A 27,105-nucleotide genomic window follows, 5' to 3' on the forward strand; every position below is an offset into this window, starting at 1 on the left:
TAAAGACAGAGACACACAAGGGCAATGCCATGTGAGATCAGCAGAGATTAGTGAGCCATGCATCAGTCAATGTGAAAGATTGTCAACAAATGACCAGAAGCAGGGAAGAGGCAAGGGAGGATTTGAATTTGAAATTTCCAGTTTCCAGAACTGTGAAACAATACCTTTTTTTTTTTTTTGGCTTAAGCCACCAAATTTGCCATGCTTTAGTGTAGCAACCCTAAGAAACTCAAATATTTGCTCCACTGGATTAAGTTGACAATTATAACTCAATATAGCCAGGATCTAGAAAATTACTATTCTAACAGTATGGAAAAAGTACTTTGTTAAACTATTTTTAAAATGCATGTGGTATTTATGGTTCAAGTAAAATTTTATATTCTTAAGTACTGACACAAATATAACACTTCTGTTCTTCACATACAGCACCGTGCAGAGTGCCTTAAACATAAATCATCCCAAAGCACATCCTGTGGCTTAGCTTAAAAAGATTAAAAAGGAAAATGGCCTATAAATATTAAAATACCCACTTATAGAACTTGAGCCATAAAATGTATACAGTGCTACTGAAAAGTGAGAGTAATCATGGAAAAGAATTTACATGAGGTTCATCAAGGCAAAATTACATCTCGAATCTATCCATGGTTAGTAAGGAAAACTATGTACTCTGGAGTTTATTGGATTATTGAGATTGTATATTTTCTGTTGCCCTCATTTTGACTTAGGAAAAACTAATCTTGGCACTTACATTATGTGATAGAAGTGGACAAATAAGCCAATGCAAATTTTACTTCTATTAACTTGCTAGGTGATTTTCGAAAGAAAAGAAAGTGAATATGATGAAAAATGAATTTTGAGGGTTATTTGTGAGTTCTTAATTTTTTCCCTCCTGAATACTCAAGAGTTGAGCTTTGTTTGGGCATCAGAGGGATGATATAGCTTGGTGAAAAGACATCAGTCGACACCAGCAAAGGATCTGGACACAGGAGCCTAACAGAGCAGAGACTATATAGTGCACCCCAACAAAAGGGCACAATTCCCTGGGAACAAAGGGTCCATGAAAGTTACCAGACAAGATCAGCTAGTTGGTGTGTTCTGAGAAGGAGCGCCTTTCTATTCCTGAAAGACAGCAGCCCCACTAACTCTCCTGTTTATTCTGGACATTTTGGCTTTTGCCGAACCAGACTCCCTAATCTCCTAGTTTTCCAAGTGTGTATTAATAGTTGGGAAGAGTAGAAATTCAAATTATCAGAGGGTAGTAGAATTGAACCTCAAACTTATCTGAAATCTTGTCCTGAAAATATGTTCCTGGGACTATGAAATAAGTTAGGAAGCTGGGTACAGTTGCTTATGCCTGTAATCCCATTTACTCAGAAGGCAGAGATTGGGAGGATCATGATTTGAGTGAGATGATACACACTTGTTATGCCAACTATGCAAGAGCCAGAGTTGGAGGATCATGGAATGAGACCAACCTGGGCAAAAATTGGAGATCTCACCGAAAAATAACTAAAGCAAAAATAGGTGAGGGCATGCATGGCTCAATTGTGAAGAACATCTGTCTACCAAGTATAAAGCTCTGAATTCAAACTCCAGAATGATAATAACTCATAATAATAATAAATAGTAATAATAATGGCAATATAAATTAATGTGATGGTGCATGTCAATAATTCCAGCACTAAGGAAGCTCTGAGCACTAAGGATGATTGAGAGCTTGAGGTCATTTGAGAGTTCAGCTACACAGTGAGACTGAAGAAAAAAATAATATCTCACAAATTAGATTGGCGACATAAGCAAAATTAATATTTACTGATGGTTTTCAAAATTCTAGTCTCGTTGCTGTACATTTCCATACAGTATCATTTAGTATTTTTAGAATTCAACACTGTAATTTTTATAGAAATAATAAATATACATTTTATAAACATCAAAAAGACTGAACTGGGTATAGTAGTACATTCCTGCAATCCTACCACATGCAAAGTCTAGATTTGGAAGCCTAACATTACAAAGACAAACCAAAACAAAGCAAAAAAGTTTGGCCGGGTATGGGATTGTACTCCCATAATCTTAGCACTCAGGAGGTGGAGACAGGGAACTGTCAAGTTTAATGCCAGCCTGGGCTACACAATAGTTCCCAGACTATCTTGAGGTACACATAGTGAGATTTTTAAAAAATGAGTCTTTGAGTGTTTTTGTTTGTTTTAAGCCTTGCTGGGGATTAAATGCGGGGCTTCAAGCTTCTTAAATGGGTCCTCTGACCACCAACTCATATCTCTCACCCTGATTTTTGCTAGAGCTATTTTGTAGAGAGGTTCTTGCTTCCTGTGTGGGCACATACTGGGTGCAGTTCACCTATGTTAGGTCTCCTGGTATCTAGGATAATAGACGTACATTACTATGTCTAGGTCTTCAATGAGTAGGAATCTCATGGACTTTTTTTTTTCCTGTTTGGGCTGGCCTCAAATTGTGAGTCCAAAAATCTCAGCTTCCCAAATAGCTAGAATTATAGGTGTGAGCCCTTGATCCTTGGCTGAGAGTTTGTTTTTACTAATTATTATTTTCCTTTAAAAGGAATATGGCATTATATGCTTATTTCCCAATTGAAAAAATGAAACTTGCTAAATATGACAAAGGACTTATTCTATAAACAAGAATCATTTGTTGCATCCCTTCATTCTCTCAATTCTTTTTCATTAGTCCAGTCATTTTAAATCTCCTTTTAGTTTTTACTTCATCATTCCCAAATCACATGAATATACAGATATTTCTTGCTTTTTCAGTCTTAGAGATTGCCTGTTAATGTCCTATGGAAGATGAGGATTTAGTTCCCTTTACCCTCTCCTCTTGCATATTTTTCCTTCTTCCTAGCCTTCGGGTGTATTTATATCTAATGTTATTTGACTATGTAAGTATTATTTATAGCTGAATCACAAAGCACACCAGAATTCCATTTCTTGTCTTATAACTCATTGTTTTTACCAGTTTAAAAAATAACATTGTATTGTTGTTTTGGTTTTCTGTGTTCCTAGGAATGTATCCTCAATTTGCTATTCTCTATGTAAAACTTTGCCTCTGACAGAACTTTGTTCTGTCTCCTTCACATTTATCTTCATTATTCACTTGAGGTCTTTAGTTTTTTTTTTCCTTCTGCTCCATATTGTTCTGTGAATTCTACAGCAAGTGGTTTCCCCTCTCCATTATCTTGATTCTTTCCCATTCCTTCCCCTATGTCAGACTCCCCATGTTCCTTTAGCCTTCATTTTTCTCTTGGTTTACTCCCTCATTGTGGTAGAACACACCCTCCAGGAGCTTCTTGAGAATGGTTAAGACCTCACTTTTATGAAAATGTCTATGTTCTATCTTTAGTTCAACACTACTTTTATTAGGTATAGTTCCCCTCAAACCCTCCTCAAAACTCTGAAGACATTTCTTCACTGTCATTAAGTTTTAATGATGCAGTTGTAAAATTTCATTCCACTTAAGTCCTTGTTTTTTTCTGGGCTCTTTTTCTCCCCTCTGAAAGTTTTTTCCCCCCTCTGAAAGTTTTTAAGGCTCATCCTTTACCCTACTGTTCATATGTGTTGGGCAGACAAATATATTAAGAAGATTTGTATTTGCTTCGATTAAATGCTTGGGGGTATTACCAGTCTAGGATTAATCTGAATTAAATTCTTGGCTACAGATTGATCGGATCAGTTAAATAGGCTGAATTGGGCTGTGAGCCTGTGTTAGGACTGATTCTGGTTCCACATTCTCAGTGGCAATTTCTTTCTACTTTATTCTTGCCCAAATTTGAAACAGCCAGTTTCCCTTGTGGTCCATTAGAAGAAGTGTAGGGATTTGATTCTAATTTATCCTTACACTGAAGATGCAATCATTAGGAATTCTAGAGTTCTATTAGAAGAATCTATTAGACTTCCCAACTTGGATTAATCCTAAGCTTTTTTCTCTGGTCTCATTCCCCCAAATGCTGTGGGATTCCAAGTCACAATAAGCTGATTTGATGCTTTCAGGATCGCAGTGTACCAGTTAAGTTTCTTGGTTTCAGTCTTTATTCAAGGCCTGGCTAGAGATTTCCTTATTTTCTTGTCTGCTGATTTTAAGATGATTAAAATGTTACAAGGCAGGCATGGTAGTGAATGCATATAATCCTTGCATCTTTGGGGGCTGAGGTAGAAAGAGCAAGAGATCAAGTCCAGCTGAGGTTACATGGGAAGTGCCTATATAACCCACCTCCTCCCCCCAAAAAAAAGAAACCAAAAACTTAGATTTTGTCCAAGAGTTATAGTTATTTCTAGCAGGGCTAGTATCTATCCTGCCATCTTCTTGCAAGTCTATTTTACCTTTTAAGCCTCATCTTCTTCAGTTGAAATATGTTTTGTGAAGAATCAGTGAGATAGTTAGTGTAAAGTTCCTACCCCTGTATCTGGCCCCTCAGTAAATATATTCTCTTACTTTTAAAAGGCTATTTCTGAGTTAAAACATAGATTGTTCCATTTTGTCATAATTTTATAGTCACATGGTACGTTAATACTAGGGGAATCAGAACAGAATAACCTAAAGTCTTGAAAAATTGTCTATTAGGAATTACAGTCAGGGAACAAGAGGCATCGTTTAAGTGGTAAGGTGCTAGCCATGAGTTAAAAAAGCAAAATGAGAGGACAGGCCTTGAGTTCCCGACCCAGAACCGGTGCACATGTACAAGCAAATACACACACACACACACACACACACACACACACACACAGGAAATAAAACTGGTTCTGTTATTTCTATTTCTATCCAAATAACAACCAAGTAATTTGACACCATTAGTAGCCTAGATCTTACCTGAGTGGTATGAGAGTTCTTGAAGGGAAATCCTCAATTAATTTGTACATTTCTTGAGACAAAGGAACTTGGAATCAAATAATACTCTGAAGGAAAATAAAAGAGATGCCATTTCCTATCACACACTAGGCTAGTCCTCAATTTTTTTAAACCATCTTTTATTGTTACAAAGTGTCAACTTGCACAAGAAGGTCCTTTGAAAGTCTTTGGTATGTTCAGTCTACCCAATGACCCTTCTTTAAAAAAATGACTTCTACCCTGTGCCATGTGGTCTTGGGCCCAACTCTGCTCTCATGTGGCAGAATTGACTCTTCTGCGTTCTTTGGGACACTTCTTCAGCAGGTGCATCGTGATATTCTTCACAGCCAGCATTGTCTCCATACAGGTGGGTCTGATGAGCATCTCTGGGAGTAAAAATCCAAAATGCCCAGTGTCACGTAGTTCAAAAGCAAATGCATAGGGTATTCCAGTTTTGTAAGCCCAATCCAAGGAGCTACCAGAGCTTACATCTACAAGTTAAAAAAAATTAGCCTTACTTAAGACTCTGCACAATTTTTCAAAATGTTTATATTATCCTGCTTACTAAGCATCATTCCAATAATATAACTTTTGGATTGACTTACCAGTAGTTACTTGACATAGATGTGTGTAATTTATAAATTGTATCTGCTACCATCTTTGAAGAATTCGTTTTGGTTTTGGTTTTGGTTTTTGGTACCAGTTTTGGAGCTTGAACTTAGAAGCTGGAGGGGTTTCCTTTCTGTTTAAAAAAAATTTTTTTTTTGTTTGTTGAAGGCTGGTGCTCTACCACTTGAGCTACAGCTCTATTTGCAGCTTTTTGGTGGTTAATTGGAATCTCGTGGACTTTCCTCTGGATCTCTGGCTGGCTTTGAACCTTGATCCTCAGATCTCAGCTTCCTGAGTCACCAAGAGTACAAAGCCGGAGTCATGGAGTGGCTCAAGATCTAGTTTTACCTACTGATGTTGGGCTTTCTGTTTTTAGTTCTGAGCACTCAGTTCTTCTTTCCTTTCAAGGTCTAAAATATTGGAACTTTGTTTCCAGAAAACTTCCTTATTTTTTCTGCCTCCCTAGTTCTCTCTTGTTAAACTTGTTCTCAGCCTTTAGCTTGGAGTTCTAGGACTCTAGTTTCATAGGAGTCCTCACCTGGCCAAGGCAATCACTAAATCACTAACTCCCCCCACCCCCCTCAGTCCCTTTTCTGCAAATCCTTTTTTGCAAATCCTCTGGCCAAGTGTTTCAGTTGTCACATTAAAGTCTTTTTCTGCTCCCATGATGCTCCTAGCTCCCCTCTCCCCTCCTCCCGTCTTTTTTTTTTTTTTAATAGTTTCATACTTAAGGTGAGCTAGGGAGGTCAGGTCTGACAGGCGCCATATTGGCCACATAGTTAATGGTAAGGTCTGGCATCTTGTCTTCATGATGACTCCACCTCCCAGGTGATGGGCATGCCGGAATCCTTGGAGGCAGGGGCCGGCACTTGGCTGATGGGTTGCTGGACCTGTCAGTCCGGTGTCTGGAACTGGGAATTCATGTGAACCTGCCCCCTCTATATAGGCATGGAACAGCATAGGGCCATTATGCCATGCTATGTGTCTCCGTGTTAGCCCCCTGTGTCCTGTCTCCTGGGCTCCCAATTCACCTCCGATCAGAGCTGAATTAGTTTGCTAGTATTGTCTGAATTGGTTTGTTGGTATTGTCCTTGTTCTTTGTTTCCTCGCAGGGCCTGCTTCCTAACAGTGTTAAGTGTATTTTCAGGCTGTGGGCCTTTGTTACAATGGGCTGCTTGTGGACTGCTAATGGTCTAATAAAGACTCCAAGATTTGATCCTTTAAAATGTGGCTTCTCTGATTATTTGCCTTATTACAAATGATTCTTTCTCATCTCTTCTTGTCTCTTCTTGTCACCTCTTGACACTAATTGTTACCATCTTCTCTGAAAGGAGAGGATCTCTTTCTTAAGATCTAGTTTGGTTCATTCCCTTTCTCTTACATCTGCATTTGCCTTGGCCAGAATACCTGAAGGTTCCTTATTCCACCTGCCCAGGCCACACACCCTTGGTGACCATTCTCTTTTTCTTCTTTGCCTGAGAACTCAACAAAGAATTTAGATATGCTGCTTCTACATCCTTAAGCAGTTTCAGTCTTGCTGATTATGTTTCTTTTTCTAGTAATATGTTAGACCTCAGGACTAACAAAACATTAGTTTAGCTCATTTGTTCAACTGAAGCCTCACCACTTGAGCCACACCTCCAGCTCAGCTTTTTGCTGGTTATTTTGGAGATCGTTTTATGCCTGGACTGGCTTTGGACCACAATCTTCTGGCTCTCAGCCTCTTGAGAAGCTGATATTATAGATGTGACCCACCAGCACCTGACTTCAATCTGGTTCTCATTTCTACTTATCCATTTAACACTGCTCTGGAAGGCCACCAAGAACTCCAAGCTTAATCTCCTTTTCTGGTTTCTGTTTTCCCCTCAGGTCCTACTTTCAGCCTCTCCACAGCACTTTATATAGCTGACAATCCGTGCTGGCAGCTCTGCCTTCTGGCCCTGTGACTTTACAAGCACAGAGCTGGCAACAGAGGCACTAAAGACAGCCTTCATGCCCTGTCTCCAGCACACCACCTCCTGTGTGATGTGCCTCAGTGTCTTCAAAAAGTAGATGGGGTTGTTGTGAAATGAAAAGAATACAGATCATTTGAAATAATTATTTTACATCTTTATATCCCCAACATCTAGACTGTAGTTTTTAATATGAGCTCTTACGAATCATTAAATGAATAATTGTTCAAAGAAAAATGTGCTATTCAGGCTTGGAATGTGGCTTGCCTAGCATGCATGAAGCCCTGGGGTTGATTCCTCAGTACAACATAAACAGAAAAAGCCGGAAGTAGTACTGTGACTCAAGTGGTAGAGTGCTAACTGAGCAAAAGAAGCTCAGAGACAGTGCTCAGACCCTGAGTTCAAATCCCAGGACTGGCAAAAAAAAAAAAGAAAAGAAAAGAAAAAAGAAAAGAAATTTCTATTCTTCTTTCAAATTAAACTATATATGATCCACTTTAGTATAATACTATTATTGTTGTTAAATTTCCAGAGAATGTTTATTTATGCATAATTACTTTTTTCTACTGTTGTTCTTAGGACCAATTAGAAGAGAATCATAATGTGAAAAATGACAGCTAAACGGCTCTGCTGTCTTTCAGATTCCTCTTGTGTTGGTATGGCTCCAATGTCCCTCTGGTTAGAGAACATTGGAACTAGAAACAGTAGTCACAGTGGCCAAAGCCAAGACAGTATGTGCCCACCGCTATGTGAGGGTTATGTGAACCACTCATTTCCATGGTAACAGACTATTCTCCATAAACATAACTATGACTGTGCCTTTATGCCAGGCTGAAAATGTGAACTGTTCATGAGAGTTTTAAAATTAATGTTTCAATGGGGCACACTAGTGTCTCACACCTGCAATCCTAGCTCCTCAGGAGGCTGAGATCTGAGGATCACAGTTTCAAGCCAGCCTGGGCAGAAAAGTCGCAGTATGACTCTTGTTTCCAATTGACCACTCAAAATCTGGAAGTGGAGCTGTGATGCTGTGGCTCAAAGTAATACAGTGAGCCAAAAAGAGCTTACGAACTGCGCGCGGGCCCTGAGTTCAAGCCTCATGACTGACAAAAAATAATTTAAAAAATTGTTTCAAGCCAATTGCTGGTGGCTCATGCCTATAATTCTGGCTACTCAGGAGGTTAAGATGTGAGAATGGTAATTCAAAGCCAGCCTGGACAGGAAAGCTCATGAGGCTTTTATTTCCAATTATCCACCAAAAAAGCCAGAAGTAGAACTGTGGCTCAAGTGGTAGAGTGCTAGCCTTGAGCAAAAAAGTTCAGAGACAGTGTCTAAGTTCTGAGTTCAAGCCCCAGGTCTGGCACACATGTAAAATTCATGTTTTAAAATTGCCCATATCCATATTATGTTGGTGTTTGTTGGTAATGTGATTTCCTTTCTATACTGTTGGATTTTTCCCCCCTCTATTGAAAAACAGCTGTAGCTTGGTATAGTGGTAGATGCCAGTAAACCTAACACTCAGGAGGCTGAGACAGAGAGATTGCCAGTGTGAGGCCAGCCTGGACTACATAAACAGAGACTCTCTTCAGAAGAAAAAAAAAAGAACAATAACAGAAACAAAAAAGATAGTTCTAAAAAGGTCATCAATATGAGACCAATGATCATGAGCTTTGAAAAAATCTCGATACTTGTATTATTCTCATTATTAGGATAAACTTACTAGACAAGCAGTGGTAATGGACATGTCAAGCTCTGTTCTAAAGGCAGAAGAAAATGAGAGGTAGGGCATTAAGGGCAGCTAGCTTGAGAAAGTCAAGGAGAAATTTGCTGCCTTACTGATATAATCAGATGCTAATATTTACACATACTCACGTACCATATTGTTTACAGTTATAAACATACACAGGCAATTAGCTACACATGATTTCTTGTTGGATTTTCTGGGTAATCAAGTTAATAACATTTTAGAATTTGACAGTCCATGAGAAAGGATCAATTGCAATTTCTGATGTTGCAATAATATTTCTATTTTGGAAACTGAAGCCTAGATTAATAATTCTGGCTAGAATGGTACATGCAACCTATTTAGGACTAAAAAAAGTACACCTTCCAGATCTTTATCTAAGTTCATTTCATGTTTCCTTATTTTATATAAAATGAGGAAGACTTTTAAATAATCTTTCAAGAGGAAATTCAGCTGTAGGAGCAATGTGCAAAAAAGCATTTCATAGCTAGAACAATGAAGGAAAGGAATGAAAAGGAAGCTATTGTAGAGGTGAAACATTTACTTCATTATCTTTCTGAGGCCCATCTCTAACCTTATACCACTTGCAATTGCTTAAGGCACCATTTTGGTGTTTTCTGCTGTGAAAAGTATCTCAATTCAAGTCCTAGTTATTACCACACACTTAGCATATTCTCAACTTAGAATTTGTTTAAATTAATACAGTGATTTTTTTTGTCAGGCTGTGTAAAACTAATCAGACAGAAACTCCCTCCATCTTCCTTTGGCCAAGTTGATAGTCACAAATTTCACTTTAAGGAGAATATACTCTCCTTTTAAAAAGGAAGTCCTGGCATAGGATATTGGTTTAAGAGATGGGTCTCATAGCATACACAGGAAACTTACACAACATGCTGGAGGCAGGTCCATATTTGTACTGTACGCCATGTACTGACTGAAGCGCCTTTACAGCTTCATGAGCTGCAGATTCCTGAGAAGAAACAAGAACAACCAAAAAACCTGTATTGCTGCATTGAAACTTCTAGCAACGTTGATATTGGGCTTAATTCTTGTTGGCTATCAGTATACAGAACACCCATGGGTACATTAGTTAATGAGTATTTTTAATAACAATATTATTTTACTCTTAGATCATATGGTATATTTTGCAACATATTTTACACTTAGTTTTTGTGGTGCTGGGGACTGAAATATACTTTACAACATATCCTTTCATTGGGGGTGATCCTCACAGTAAACCAGTGATCAATAATATTTCTATTCTACAGGTAAGTAAAACAGGCTCAGTAGTCCAGTGGGTATGCTGGGACTATGTAGCAAAGATGGAGTAAGCTGTGATAAGTACACATATTTTTTTCTCTTTTTTATTGTGAAAATATTGTACAGAGGGGTTACAATTACATGGGCAAGATAATGAGTACATTTCTTATCAAACATTGGAGCCTCCTCCTTTGTTTCCCCTTCCTATCCCTTCCCTTACTCCCTCTCTCCCCACCCAATCCCCCCCCTAAATTTGTAAAGTTCATTTTCGACATAACGACTTGTATATCTCATTGTTGCAGTACCCATATTTTTTGAGACTGACTTTGTGTCTTTTCCTCTTCAATGTAGTTTAGAGATACCAGTTACTGTTTGCTCCAGAATGTTTGACAGAGCAAGAGCAATGTTAGTCTTACTAAAAGCTCTATCCAGTCTTTAGTAATCTGTCAAGGTATAACAGATGCTTAATCAATATTTTTCATCTGAGTGTTGAGTAAGCATGCCTGCAAGAGTATTAAGGCAATCATATTGAACCTTAAGTATATATTTCAAAGGCTCAGTGTTTTAGTGGATAAATACAAGATATTTAAAATACATCTGGACCACTTAAAAAGCCACAGATAAAGATTGGTGGTGGTGGCTGCTGTTCTCTTTTTTCTTTCTTTCTTTCTTTCTTTCTTTCTTTCTTTCTTTCTTTCTTTCTTTCTTTCTTTCTTTCTTTCTTTCTTTCTTTCTTTCTTTTTCTTTTTTCTCCTCTTCCTCTTCCTCCTGCTCTTCCTTCCCCCTCCTCCTTGCCATTGTCTCCCACCTCCTTCTCTTCTTTGACTTGCTTCTCTTATTTTGTGTTTCTCCTTAGTGGAAACAAGAACATCAGTTTCAGAATGCTTCATGACTTCTAAAGTTACAGTCACCTCTCACAGGGCTTGGGTATGTGCAGAAATTCTAAGGTGGAACTCTTGCTATTAATGTCAAAAGTCAGGAAAAATCCTCAACATAGTCAAAATCCTAAATGGTGGAGATTCTGATATGATCTGTCCTTTAAAACATCCTAAAGCACTCCTTTTTCACAAGGAGTTAGATAAGTATTGTATAACAAGTGAGAGGAAGAGAAGTATATTGAAACCAGTATGCATTTCTCCCATTTCTATTTGCCTATGAATAATTTAATACTTTAATTGAAGCACTCTGGACAACACTGTGGTGTGTGTTGGTCTGAGTCCAACATTGGTGTCCTCATTCAGCTCAGGGACCCACAAGGCAGGGGTTGTAGCAAATGGTACCCTTTGTCAATGTTCAGGGACCAGGTTCTAGGAGTCAGCAGATTACTTGTTATTGATCTCAGTGATGATGGTATTCTTCTCACAGGAGCCAACAGAAAAAGGATGTAAACAACATAATGAGCTGTCTTCATGGAGACTCTTCTAAGATTTCAGTATCTTCTCCAACAGCCATAGCAATATTCCATAGCAAGGGAAGATATTCTACATTTAGAGGATTACTGAATTCTGCTAACCAGAAGACTTTTGTTTCTCATTATTTCAGATAACCAAACCCACAGAAAAGGAAATAAAGCTACTTTGCTTATTTATACAAAATTTTACATAGCTTTAACCTTATGAGTTCACTGTACATCTGCCATTTGTATATAGGTATATATTGATAAAGAGTTTAGATATGATTTATGCACAGAAAGGAGAAGTTTCATTGGATTTTCTAAGAATTCTTTTTAGTGATACAGTTAGATACCTCCTTAAAAGACTACTTAAGTGATCAAGTGATTCTTTTTTAGTGTGCTATTTTGTGGTTTGAACTCAGGGGTTTGTGCTCTTCGTTGGCTTTTAGACTTGAGGCTGGTGCTCTTCTACTTGAGCCACACCTTTACTTATGTAAGACAATTGGAGATAAAAGTCTCTTGAATTTGTCTGCCTGGTCTGGCTTTTAACTGTGACCCTCAGACCTTAGCCTTGATTATAGCATGAGCACTGATTCCCACTGATCCTTCTTTTTCCATTGTTTTTTTCTTTCCAATTGTTCAAAAGGAACTAAGCCTTACTTACTAGTCCTTAGTTAAGTAAGGAGCACATTTCTATTTACATATTTCTTTATTTGAAGTGACTTAATGACTTTAAACGGTAGCAGAAAATGACTCAAATATGGATGGGATGTTTTTGAACCATTCTGGCAGAATTTATTCATTTCTTCTTAATAGTCAAGGATTGAGTTTCTGAGATTTTTTTTTTTAATTTTAGTTTCAATGATTAATCTTATGTTTAACAGACTTCAGGATTTCTTTTTCTTTTTTCTTTTTTTGGGTCCAATTGTGGGGCCTGAACTCTGGGTCTGGGCGTCGTCCCTCAGCTCTTCAGCTCAAGGCTAGCGCTCTACCACTTGAGCCACATCGCCACTTCTGGCTTTTTTCTTTTTGCTTAGATGGTGCTGAGGAGTCGAACCCAGGGCCTCAGGCGTGCAAGGCAAGCGCTCTACCACTGAGCCACCTTCCCAGCCCCAGACTTCAGGATTTCTAACCAATGGCATTAGAGACTTGTTTAGTGAATGGTTATTCACTATGGTGGGGGAGAGCGGCAGGCCTAAGCATCATAGAATATTTAGTCTCAACCTTGGCCTCTGTCTTCTAGATGCCATCCCTCCTCCCTCTTGTGCCTCCTGACACTGTTACAAGCTGATTGGGAGGCAAATTCATTCATGGCTATTAACTGTTGACTTACTCTTATGCCACATCCTCCAAACTGAAGACCAAAAGAAAATAAGCTGAACTTATGGCAGGGGGATGGATTTTAAACTATAGAAAACATTCTCACCAAGAATGCTTTTATTTACTGCAATGCCTTATCATCTGTTATATAAATATAAATAGACTCTGTTCCCACAAGGGTTGAATGTTTGCCTATAGAAATATTATGATATAGGTGTCCAGGGTGTCAGGTCAATAAAAACAATGGCTATAGTGAAGCCATAGCAACTGAGTAGAAGCCTATTTGACCCACAGCATAGCTGACTCTGTAGACTGTAACTATAGTCTTTACAATTTTTGCAAAGAGAAGGAATTTGTTCAGAATTCTTGGAATGCTAAGAACAAAGCCCACTTTGGTCAGAATAAAAAGCTATCCCCCAGGGTTTTTGTTGATTCTTTACATCCTCTATTCCTTTTAGGCCTTGTCCATCTACACTAGAAATTTCTGAAACCCCAAGCAGTTTGGTGCAAGATTTAGAGTTCCAGGTATAATGTAAAGGGAAATGTGTCTTCCTCTTTAATAAAAATGCTTTTAGTATCATAATATAATAAAAATAAATAAATACTTGGTCTTAGTTCTGGGTTCTTGACATGTCTTTTCTAAAACACTTAGAACTTCAAGAATGATGAGTCTTTGAGAGATGACTGGTAACTGGAAGCTTCTAGATAAATTCAGGATAGAGGTCTAGTATCAGAAAGCCCTGGAACTTTTAGCCTGATATCCTAGCCTTTGTGAGATTTGTTGAATCACCAATGGACAATGATATGTTCAACTATGCATAGGTAATGTTGCCTTTATAAAGCCCCCTGGGGTTTGGAGGACAGGGTCGGTGAGCATGTAGAAGTACTAGGAAGGTGGTTTACCTGGAGGAGGGAAAGAAGCTCCATGGCCTTCCCCTCTTCTCTTTCCCTTATCTTAGTCACCTCTTCCATTTGGCTGTTCCTGAGTTGGGTACTCTAAAATACATTAGTAAGTGTAAGTAAAGCACTCTCCTAGTGTCACTGAATCATTCCAGTGAATTACTGAAACTCAGGAGAGGCTGGGGGGCTCTGGGACTGTTCAGCCAAGTCACTCCGTTAGGTAAAACGGGAACCACCTACTTACAGTGGATCTATACCATGGAGGCAGGCTGCCACGAATCCTGGGTAGCTGGTGTTAGAATTGAATTGAATTGGGCACCACATAGTTTGTGTCGGAGAAGTGGTGTTAGAAAATACTACATGTTTGATGCCAGGAATTAAGCAACAACAATTTCTCAAACATTCATACAGACTGGAATACAAAATGTAACTTTATGTCTCAGTGAATGTTGACAAGTTAAGCGCATTCTTGTAACCAGTACCCCAGTCAAGGATCAGACAATGGCAGCAGCCTAGAATTCCTGTGGTTTTATTTTTTTCCCACGGCTGCTTCCCTGTCTCCATTTTTCCCTCAAAAGTAATTGCTGTCCTAACTTCTAAAATTTTTATGTATTAGTTTTTCTTGGTTTTGAACTTTACAGTCCTTTAGGTGCTATAGGCTCTGAAATGAACTCACTTTATGCTGAATTATGCTTGTTGGGTTTCTGAGATAAGAAAAAGGGAGCTCTTCCATTTTCACTTTAAAGTAATCTTATGGCTGAAAGCCTGCTCATTCTTAGTTGTAGCTTGTCAGACGCATGCCCAGAGACGTACTAGCATTAAGCAAATAGCACTTATTAATTAAACTTGCTTTTAATTAATGAGAGTTAGACTATAATTTATGAACGATTATTGACTCAATAAAGTTAATTACAGTCCTGCATATGTGACCCAGACTGTAATACTAATCAAATCCATCCTGACCTTTTCTATGTAAGCCGTGGTAAGAATGAAAATCAGCTGGAAATGATTGCATTGTGAGACACAATGGTTAAAAATCAACAACTCTGGAGCTACACTTAGTGATGAGTCCTGGAAAAGGTGAACATTAGTAGCCATGTGCCCTTAACATAACTATATAATCTTCCTGGACCTCAGTTTCCTTATCTGTAAATTGGGGATATGAATTATGAAAAGCCAGGCACTGGTGGCTCACACCTGTAATCCTAGCTACTCAAGAAGCTGAGATTTGAGGATCGCAGTTCAAAATCAGCGAGGGCAGAAGAGTCTGTGAGACTCTTATCTCTAATAAACCACTCAGAAAACCAGAAGGGTGGTGTGGCTCAAGTGGTAGAGTGCTAGCCTTGAGCTGAAGAGCTAAAGGACAGTGCCCAGGCCCACAGTTCAAGCTCCATGACAGACCAAAAAAAAAAAAAAAGAATTATGAAGAAGTTGGGCATGGTGGAACCCAAATATAATACTTGTACTCAGGAGACTAAGGCAGGAGCATCTTGAATTCAAGGCCAGGCTAGCCTATATAAACCTGTCTCAAAACAAGTTATGAAGAGCAAATGAGTTCATATACAATACTCATTAGGATAAATACAACATATTTGCTATTGTCACTACTACTAAGATCACCTTAGCATCTGAAAGGAGCCATGGTGTCTGGCACACACCTTTATATAGAGAGTCAAATACTTACCACACAGCCAAAATTGGGGATTGTTGCATACTTGTAAGAATAGGGATATAGCAACATCTGTGCGTATGCGTGAAAGGAGAGGTAAGCCTTAATGTGATTTCTGTGTTTCCGGAGGAATTTCGATACAGCTTTCACTTCTGGCTCAGATTCTGGGAAAGGTCCACAGTATGTGTCATCACAAGGGTGCAAAGAGGCACCTTCACCTGCCAATCAGGACAGAAAACAGGGTGAGAGCGCAAGCAGCAAGAAAGCAGGAAACACCAGTCAACTTAGATGTGCTTGAAAACTCAGACAGTGCCTTCTATTTTCATTTCTATAAGCAGGTATTAAGGAATTCATCTATTTTTTTATTTGTAGAATATAGTTACTAAAAATTTTGAGATAACTGAAACCCTCATGGGCAATAGGAGAGCTGAATGGAAACCTTGCTTTAAAGGAATGGTTCTCTCCTCTGTCAGTTCCTGTTCTCTAGAGAACTAATCCAACAGAATCCCCTAGATAGGCTAGGCTTCCTATTTACATGCCCTATAATACCTGCACTCGTTTCATAGCATTCAACACACTTGTAATTAGTGTTCAATATTTACTTATTTAACATCCCACCGATGTTTATACTGTTTTAGGTGCCTGGGATACCTTAGAAATAACACAGGAAAAAAATCCCAACTCGAATAGAAGCCTATTATTTCCTCTTCCTCCTCTTCCTCCTCCTCCTTTTTTCTTCCTCCTTATCTTTCTCCTCCTCTTCTTTCCCCTGTCTTCCTCTTCTTCCTCCTGTCTCTTTTCTCCTCTTTCTTTCTCCCTCTTCTTCCTTTTCTTTTCCTTCTCCCTCTCCCTCTCTATTCCCCCCATCCCTTTCCTTTGGCAGTACTGGGGTTTGAATTTAGGGCTTCATTCTTGTTCTGCAGGTGCTCTACTGCTGTACCATATCTTCAATCCTCTGAATCTACATTCTTTCTCTCTAGCTTCTTTGCTCAGTGTAGACCAACACTGTATTTCACCCCCCCCCAAATACTTAGCATCTGAAACAATAGCACAGTAAGCATTTTACACACATATAGTGGATAAATCAATGTCAGATCAAAAGAAAAATATAAGTCAAGTGCTGGTGGCTCACACCTGTAACCATAACCACTCAGGAGGCTGAGAGCTGAGGATCTTGGTTTAAAGCCAGCCCAGGCAGAAAATTTCCCATAAGATTCTTATCGCCATTTAATCACTCAAAAACAAGAAGTGGAGCTGTGCTAGCCTTGTGTGAAAGGGGCCCAGGCCAGGCCCTGAGTTCAAGCCCCATGACAAAGACAAAAAAAAAAAAAGAAGAAAAAAAGAAAAGAAAAAATATGTAAGTATAAGATATAGACGTTGATATAGCAAGCACACAGAAATGGGCTAGAAATAATTGTGCAAATCACATGTCTAACACATTTCTATTATATTTTTAGATTAGCAACATTCAAATGCCTCCTAATTATTGTGGGGGTCAGTTATGGTTTAGTTAAGAAGGCTTCAAAACTAAATTTTATTTACTGAGAAAAAAGCCTATCATATAGGGAAAAGTTAGGAGGAGGTCTGTGAAAGGAAAGGAAGAAGATAGAATCACTGAGCCATTTCAGTTTTAAGAAATTTTGGAAATAAGTTATTCCTCAAGGTTATTTCCCAGTATGGGCTATTACCACTCATTTAGAAAATAGTAACTCGAGAAGTTCATGACAAATGTTTGGTGGTTTTGTAGCATAGTCCAATCTGCTGAATAGGAACAGAGAACTAAAGCAATTCAGGCTTGATCTTGAGAATATTAAGTATGGTTCATGATGTTGGAGAGTCAAGAGTCAAAAGAGGGGAACTCAAAGCAACTGGCATTTCCTTCTTCTGAATCTCATTCTGGAGGTATCCCAGATGCAAGTATAATGTAGGTGGGAGTTGGAATATACTGTAAAGACTACAGCTGGTAGTCTGAAGGAAATGGGAAAATAAGAGCTATCTGGGAAATAGCAATGTAAAGCACTGGAAAAACCAAAACACAAACTGAACAACTAATTCCAGAGAGAACAAACCTAATGAGCCAGAGAAAACAAGAATGTACAATAATACTAATGCATATTCTCAAGGGCAGCTAGGACACTAGAAATCATCAGGGACAAGGAGTTATTAAAAAGCAACCACAACCAGATGTAGTAGAAATAGAAAGCTTAATTCATGGGTTAAATGAATACAGTTGATGAAAGTATTAATGAGGAGTGGGTTAGAAACATTCCCAGAAGTCCTCTAAAAGGCATACATAATTAGAAAAATGACAAACAAATTAAAGGATATGAAAACTAGAATAACTATCAATATATAATTAATAGGAAAACTAGATGGAGAGAAAAAATAAAGTTAAATATTTGAAGAGAGGTTAATTAAAATTCTTCTACAATGAAGGAAAGACTTAACAGACTTGGTCTTGTATTGAACAAAAGGGGCAAAACAGAAAATGCCAAGATTTGGCATATTAAAGTAAAAGGAAATAATTCTAGGGAAGATAAAAGCAGGTTGTTTAGAAAAAAACAGAAACAAGATGAACATTTGATTTTTTTTCAAGAACAGCACTAGAGAGATGGTTTGAGGGGCTGGGAAGGTGGTTCAGTGGTAGAGCGCTTGCCTTGCATGCCTGAGACCCTGGGTTCGATTTCTCAGCACCACATAAGCAAAAAGAAAAAAGCCGGAAGTGGCGCTGTGGCTCAAGTGGTAGAGTGCTAGCCTTGAGCTGAAGAGCTGAGGGACAGCGCCCAGGCCCAGAGTTCAGGCCCCACTACTGGACCCTCCCCCCCCAAAAAAGAGAGATGGTTTGAAAGTATACTCTGCACAATATCTAGGAATTAATCTACCTAAGAATGAAAACCTACTAGAAACAACATCTTTTTAGTGTATGTTTAGTGTATATTAATGTACAAAGCAATTTCGTTGTGATATTTCCATACATGCATATGTGTTATAATCCAATTTCCCCTTTCTACTACTCACTCATGTCTTCCCATTTTCAAACAATTTTTAACTAGTTTCATTATTCTATTTTCTTACATGTGTATGAAGTATTTGGATCATATTTACTTCCCCTTTGCCATTTCCTTTCACTCTACCTCCCCTTTCCCTCCAAATTGTCCACCCACCCAAGTTCTGACATGAATACATTGTGTATGTTCCACATATATTTCTCTTTCACAATATTTCTCTTCAACAGTCTGCCTTATTTTACTTAACATGATGATTTCCAGTCCTATCCATTTTCCTATTTGCTTTGTTTTTGTTTCTGGTTTTTGTTTTGTTTTGTTTTGGTCAGTCATGGGCTTGAACTCAGTGCCTGGACCCTGTCCCTTAGTTATTTTGCTCAAGCACTCTAACACTTGGAGCCACAGTGCTATTTCTGGTTTTCTGGTGGTTAATTGGATATAAGAGTCTCAGAGACTTTCATGCCCAGGCTGGTTTTGAATCACGATTCTCAGATCTCAGCCTCCTGTGTAGCTAGGATTACAGGTGTGAACCACCAGCACCCAGCCTCCTATTTGTTTTGATAGTTCTGAGGTAGAATTCAGGACCTCAAACTTGTTAGGCAAACACTCTACCACTTAAGCCAGGTAGCCAGTCCTCCATCTATTTTCCTATGAATAACATAATTAGCAGTAAAATCTTAAAAATCTACTAAAAGGTAAGTAAAGATGTCAATTATTCTTTATGTATGTATGTATTTATTTATTTTTAATTGGGTTTACACTTTTCTTTTTTTTCTTTTTTTCTTTTTATTTTTTATTGTGAGAATATCGTACAGAGGGGTTACAATTACATGGGCAAGATAACGAGTACATTTCTTAGCAAGCATTGTTGTCTCCTCTTTGTTTCTCCTTCCCATCCCTTCCCATACTCCCCTCCTCCCCCCACCCGATCCTCCCTTATTTATTTTTTTTCAGTTCAATTTAACTTAAAATCAATTTAGAGATGATGGATTTGGGGGACTCAACTAAAGAAAAATTCTTTTTTCTTTTTCTTTTTATATGTTTTCTCTCACATTTGTTAGGTTCTAATGCTCATTATGGTCTTGGAGTAGAAATAGAATTAGGTGTAGAAGAGGGTTTCATTTTGGTGTGACCAAAATATACCACAGTATCCTTCAATAGATTCATCCCCTCCATCTCTCCCCTTCATCCCTCTCTCCTTACTGAACCAATCTCAATGAGCGTTATTGTTCCATGTTTAAATGAGTACATACAGTATTTTGACCATAGTCACTATTCTCCACCCATTCCTTTACCATTAGTGACAGGTCCTGTTTTGAATTTCTGTCTTTCATTTTTAAAGTACATGTTAATTCAGAACTAAAAATTTTAAGTAGTTTTCTGACGTTGATTTTTAATGGATACATAATAAGTGCACACATTTATGGAGTACAATGGGATAATTTGATATGCGTAATAACCACTAGGGTGAACATAGATTATGTCTTTGTATTTGGTGCCTATGAACTTTTTTCTAGTTCTTTATGAAATGTAAAATAAAGAAAAAAACAGACACAAATATCATAAGTTACCAAAAACTTACTATAAGTATCTATCTTACTGTATTAAGAATGCTAGAACATAATCTATTTCACTGTATCTTGGTATCCATTATTAAACCTCATTCATCTTTACCCTTCCTAGACAATAATACCTCACTGCAGTTTGTCTATATAAGTGAGAACATGAAGTACTTGACTTTCTTTGTCTAGCTTATTCTACTGGCCATATCATTTTCTAGAAGAACTCTACAATTTTTGAGAGAGATAACTTGCTAGGGGAAATCTTAGAAGAGTAAAGAATAGAGACTTACCCTAGCAAGCACTAAAACATCTTGCATAGGAATAACAATAATGACATGATTATCAATCAGGAATAGATTAGTAGACCAATGAAACAGAATAGATAGAAGCATGCCATAGAGAATCACGAATTCTTATGGAAAAGGTTGCTTGTTGCATGATGTTGAGAAAACTAGCTAACTACATAGGGAAAATAGAATTGATAATTACTTGTGTGGGTGTGTATACATAAGTAAAATTTAAATTTAAAAATTATGGTAAGGAAGCCAAAACCATAGATTTTGTTTAGTAGTAGGTGCTTTCTCTAATCCCTTTCCTTCATTATCCTTCTTGGATGGGCTTCCAGAATGTGGAGGAAATTATGAGAGGTGTTTTTGTTTTGTTTTGTTTTAGTTGTTGCTTGTTTTTAATACTGGGTTTGTGATTTTACAACACTCAAATTGTAGGTACCTCTATCTCTTTTCATTTTAATTATTTTTTTTTAACAGAGTCTGTGTCTTTGCTTGGGACAGCCTGGTCCACAATCCTCCTACGGGATGACAGGTCATACTCAACTTTTACTGGTTTAGATGAATAGTCTTACTTATTGTATCCAAGCTGGCCTCCAGCTGTGATCCGTCCCATCTCTACTTCCCAAGGAGGTAGGATTATAAACATTATTCATCATGGACAGCCTAAGAAATATGTTCTTGGGCTGGGAAGGTGGCTCAGTGGTATAGTGTTTGCCTTGCATGCATGAGGCCCTGGGTTCGATTCCTCAGCACCACATAAGCAGAAGAAGCTGGAAGTGTCACTGTGGCTCAAGTGGTAGAGCACTAGCCTTGAGCTGAAGAGCTGAGGGACAGCGCCCAGGACCAGAGTTCAGGCCCCACAACCAAAAAAAAAAGAAATATGTTCTTGAATAAGTGTTGATGAAGATTCTGTATAGGGTGCAGGGTGTGGAGGAGGGCTTTGAAAACTGACCACATTTAATGAAATAAAAACAATAAAATAATAATAATAAAATAATACATGATAATAAAAATAATAAAAACAATATTGGAAAAAATAGAAAGAAAAGAAGAAAGAAAAGTTTCTAAGAAAAATTTTAGATTACAGCATTTTTCAAATTCTCTTTGTTTTTGTTGTGTCACTCAGGGTCTGTACACTGTCCTTTAGCTTTTTAACTCAAGGCTTGTGCCTCTTGGGTCACAGCTCAACTTCCAGCATTCTCTCCTTTTTTGGTGGTTCACTGGAGATAAATCTTTCCTGCCTGGGCTAGCTTCAGACCTGAGTTCTTAGATCTCAGTCTCCTGAGTAGTTAGAGTCATAGATGCGAGCCCCAGTACCAGGCTCAAATTCTGTATAAAATAATTTTCAAAGTATATTTTGAACATTTGGAAAGCTTTTTCTTATTTCTCATTTTTATTTTTAATTCCCTTCACTTCCTCAAATCAGATAAACTATACAAAACAAAGGATACTGAAATCAAAGAGTGACCAGGGGGTGGGGGAAACAAAAGAAAAAAGAAATAACTGCAAAAAAGTACACTGAAAAACAAACAAACCACAAAACCAAAAACCAGAGAAAAACTCTTCTTTCCATATCTGGAGTTCATTTCAACTAGCATCATTTTATATGATCATATATACATAGCTATTAAGTTATTAAGATCCTCTGTTAGGACTATCGTAGGCATATACTAATTATTACAAAGGAGGGAAACCATGAAGCCATTGTTTCTTTGGGTCTGCCTTACTTCACTTAATATGATCTTTTTCTAAGTCTTCCATTTCCTTACAAATGGGGAGATGTCATTCTTCTGATAGAAGCATAGAATTTCATTGTATATATATATATATATACCACATTTTCTTGATTCATTCATCTACTGAGGGACATCTTAGCTATATATCAGAATTGACTCCCACAGATTGGGAGAAGATCTTCATTAGCTATAAAGCAGACAAGGGCCTCATATCTAAAATATACTTAGAGCTAAAAAAATTAACCCTCCCAAAACAAATCCTTAAAGAAATAATCACTCTATTAATAAGTGGGCTAAAGAAATAAAAAGCGACTTCTTTGAAGAGAAAATAAGAATGAACCCCAAGATAGGGACACAAGAGGTTTTTTCTCTCCTGCTGTTGTTTTAATGTACTATGTAATTTTTTTTTGTTTCTTTTGTATGTTCTTCCCCCATGGTATAACCTCTCTTGTCACTGTATTTGATTCTGGTGCCCTGTATCTTATATATACATTTTTTTAATTTGGGGAGGGGAAGGGAAATAACAAAATGCTGAAATAAGGATACAGGTTGACCCATTGTAATAATGAGATGTACAAGACACTATGTTGAAAATGAACTTTACAACTTGGAGTTGGTGGTGGTGGGGAGTTCGGGAGGTGGGGAGGGAAGGAATTGTAGGGGAAAAACAAAGGAGGGGGTAACAATGCTCAAAAGGAAATGTTCTCATTACCTTACTCATGTAACTGTAACCCTTCTGTACTGTACCTTTACAATAAAAAAATACTTTAAAAAAGAATGGCCAATAGCCACATGAAGAAATGTTCAACATCTCTGGCCATAAAAGTAATGCAAATCAAAACAACATTGAGATTTCACTTCACCCGTTAGAATGACCATTATCAAGAAAATAAATAATATGGGGCTGGGAAGGTGGCTCAATGGTAGAGCACTTGCCTTGCATGCATGAGGCCCTGGGTTCCATTCCTCAGCACAACATAAGCAAAAAGAAAAAAGCCGGAAGTGGCACTATGGCTCAAGTGGTAGAGCGCTAGACTTGAGCTGAAGAGCTGAGGGACAGCGCCCAGGCCCAGAGTTCAGGCCCCACGACCGGACCTCCCCCCCAAAAAAAGAAAAAGAAAACAAATAATAGCAGATCCTAGCATGGATGTAAATAAAAAGGAACACTACTACACTGTTGGTGGGAATGTAAACTGGTTCAGCCATTTTGGGAAGCAATATGGAGGTTCCTCAAAAGACTAAACTAGAGCTCCCCTAGGACCCAGCAATCCCTCTTCTGGGCATTTACCTATGATTACAAACAAGGCCACACTAAAGCTATCAGCACAACCATGTTCATTGGAAAGGTTTTTTTTTTTTTTTAATAATTCTATCACTAGTAGAATCTGAATTTGAAAACTGATTCTTTGTGCAAATCAATACCATGACTATGCTTCTATCATGAGCTCCTAGTTCTTTTGGACTCACTATGTATCAGGCTCTGTCATGCAATATTTTCCTTAATCTTCACATCTACCTTTTGTGGTATTCAGTATTATAATCAAAATTTTATCAGAACAACAAAGAAGTAAACTATACATCTATAGGACAAAACATAAATCAGATCATGTGCAATTATGCAAAAGGCTAGCTGGGCATGGTACCTCACATTTGTAATGCTGGTATTTAGGAGGCTGAGGCAGAAGATCATGAGTTTGTAGCAAGCCTGAGCCACATAAACCAAACAAAAACAAAAGAATAAAGATAAAATACAAAACAGTAACTGCAAAGGGTTTAAATTTCATAATTAAAAGTAAAAATTGAATACACCAAACAGCACTGGTTGAGTATCTACTGACTTAGGTATTAGGGATGCAAATGAAGTAACCAAATACTTTGAGAAACATACAGATGAGCCTAGAGGGCAAACACATAACTGAAAATATTCAGAAAGCAGAAAGAAGGGGTAATTACCCTACTTGAGTGATCAGAAAAGTCTTCAGAGGAGATATGTTTCTTGGAACATGTAAGGTTTGAAGGATACATGTGTGGTGGTCAGAATAAACCAAAAATATAAAAGCAAGATATATTTAATTCTAAAATTTAACACAAAATGTGAGTCAGGGAAGTTTGGTAATGAACCTAAAATAGTTATTAGGGACTGGTTAACTCAGCATCTTATAAATTAAATTATTATATGTTATGCTAGGAGGTAGAGATCTTTTATGCATCAAAAATACACCAGTTGGGCTAAGCGTGGTAGCTCACACTTGTAATCCTAGCTACTCAGGAGGTTGAGATCTGAGGATCGTAGTTCAAAGCCAGCCCAGGCAGCAAAGTCTATGAAACTCTTAACTTCATATAATCAACAAAGAATCAGAAGTAGAGCTGTGGCTCAAGAGGAAATATTCTAGTCTCAAGCAAAAAAAAAAGCATTGGGACAGCACCCAAGCCAACTTCAAGCCCCAGGACCAGCATAGACAGTCAGTCAGACAGACAGACAGACAGACAGACAGACAGACAGACACACACACACACACACACACACACACACACACACACACACACTCAGTGTTAGATTTTCTGCAGCAGCTCTACCCACTGTCATTCTGGAGCCACCACTGCATGCTCTTCAAACGGACACTTCCCCACTCATTATCTTGTCATGGTAGGGATATTAATGCAAGGCTCTGTTTGCAGGGTGCAGGTGTCTTTCATAAGGCAATTTTGACTTGGGAAGTCCCCGTGGGTTTAGCTTCATCTTTTTTTATACTTGTTCTCATATTTGAGTCTCTTCCAACCCTTCTCTTTCCCTTCTCCTTTCATAGGTTTCTAAACTGGGTCATAGTGTTTCACTTTCCCACCCTCTCCTTGCTTCCTGTCCCTTATTGGTCATGGAACGTGGGTCTGTGGCCTTTTCATATTCAGGTAAGATATTTGAATATAAAATATTTATCCACCATTGCCTAATCTGGTGGTGTCTAGAAGAAAGGTTTTCTCCAATAAATCTCTTGGGCATCTAACAGTGTCATTGCCTGGGAAGTCCCAACTTAACATAAATGAAGGTTTTTAAAGAAAGGTTTATTGAAATATAATTTACATACAATTAACCCTTTAAAGGATATAAGACAGTGATTTTTCACCCACTTCCAGAGCTTTGTAACTATTATTGCTGATTTTAGAACCTACTCATTATTTCAACAACAGCATTCTCATTAAGAGAATTTTCATTACCCCATTATTAGGGGGTCAATTGATATTTCTCTTCCTTAGCCTCTCAATTTTTAAGGGTTAAAAGACATGGTCAGATTTTCATTTTACATTGATCTTGTCCGAGTTTATAATGATAGCCCCAAGTCTATAATTAAGGAAATCAGTTCAAGATACAAATACAACAATCCAAGCCAGAGATGTGGATAGCTGGAATTAGGGTGGCCATATTGGGAATGGTAACAACAATTGAATGGGAGGGATGGAGGGAGGGAGGAAGGGAGGGAGGGAGGAGAGTAGAAAGGAAGGGAAAGAGGAAAGGAAGAGAAAAGTGAGTAGGGTACCAGGGAGGAAGAGCGAAGGAGGGAGAGAAAGACAGAAAGAGAGAGGCAGCAGGGAGGGAGAGAAGACAGAGACAGAGACAGAGCGTGTTGGGAGAAAGATCTAGAAACAACGGGAATGTGTAGACTCAACCATCTGTTGAAACCTAGGCCTTGACTACTAGGTAGGATTTCTTTTTTTGTTTCTTTATTGTGATCACATTTATAATAAACTTTAGATATGTTTGCCTGCTATATATTTGTCATTTATTATTTTTGAGCTAATATGTGAACACACAAAAATAAAAATTAAAGAATGGCTTTACAGATAAACAATAATTGAATGTTTTTTAATTAATCATGCAGGAAAATGTAATTCTCTTAAAATAAGGATGAGACAGATGAAATCTAACTTAAGTACTTTAGCAGTGTCCAGAAATTATTTTTCCTAAATGAATGTAAGATGTAAATTATGCTATAAAAGAACATGTGCACATTAAATTCTTGGTTGATCTCCCAACTGGAATTTTTAGTGCAAAAGTATATATTCTTCAGTCTTTCTGGATGTTTAAAAAGAATCGTTTATTTCTCTAAGAATATCCATTACAGAGTTAATTTGATATATACATAGATAATGGCCATAATTGAATATTTGGTAGAAAGAAAGAATATGCAATTGTATAAAATGAGATAGTTAAAGGTATCTTTTGGACAGAAAAAGAAAATGAACTAAAGAATGACAGCAGTTTGCTAGGCCAGTAATATGCTAATAATTTTCTCCAATGTTTTATTTCTATAATCTTATTTCAATTTTATGAAAATAGAGTAGAAAAGAATAGATATCTGAGACTTTTTTTGTTTTTGTTTTATGTTGTAAATTGTGGGGCTTTAACTCATGGCTTGGACACTTTCCTTAAAAAAAAACCCAAACAAATAACCAATGGTTTTAGCTGGTCACCTGTGACTCATGCCTGTAATCCTAGCTACTTAGGAGTCTGAGATACAAGGATTGCAGTTCAAAGTCAGCTTGGGCAGGAAAGTCTGGGAGACTCTTATCTCCAGAAAACCGGAAGTGGTGCTGTGACTCAAAGTGGTAGAGTGCTACCCTTGAGTGAAAGAGCTGAGGGACAGAGCCCAGGCCCTGAGTTCAAACCCTATAACTTACAAGAAAAAAAAAGTTTAGAAAGTTTAAAAGGTAAATAAGAAAAAACAGAAAAATAGTTGGCTTTATCTTACATTTCTCAGCCACTGATCTCTGAAGAGTTGGTAGATATATACCAGGGTACTCTAGTGAGTAATATC

General features: G+C 37.8%; 1 protein-coding gene across 1 annotated transcript in view; it reads right to left on the bottom strand.

Moving 5' to 3' along the window:
• Window positions 1–5,127: 5,127 nt before the first annotated feature.
• Window positions 5,128–27,105, bottom strand: part of Cpa6 (carboxypeptidase A6) — a 274,164-nt gene continuing 252,186 nt past the window's right edge. The window contains exons 9-11 of the mRNA XM_013034477.1: window positions 15,717–15,919; window positions 10,045–10,129; window positions 5,128–5,345 (exon numbers count right to left, since the gene is read on the bottom strand). Coding sequence (XP_012889931.1) covers window positions 5,128–5,345; window positions 10,045–10,129; window positions 15,717–15,919 — 506 coding nt within the window. The remainder of the gene's footprint in view (window positions 5,346–10,044; window positions 10,130–15,716; window positions 15,920–27,105) is intronic.

The sequence above is a fragment of the Dipodomys ordii genome, unplaced genomic scaffold (assembly GCF_000151885.1).
Source record: "Dipodomys ordii isolate 6190 unplaced genomic scaffold, Dord_2.0 Scaffold190, whole genome shotgun sequence".
Taxonomy (NCBI): Eukaryota; Metazoa; Chordata; class Mammalia; order Rodentia; family Heteromyidae; genus Dipodomys; species Dipodomys ordii.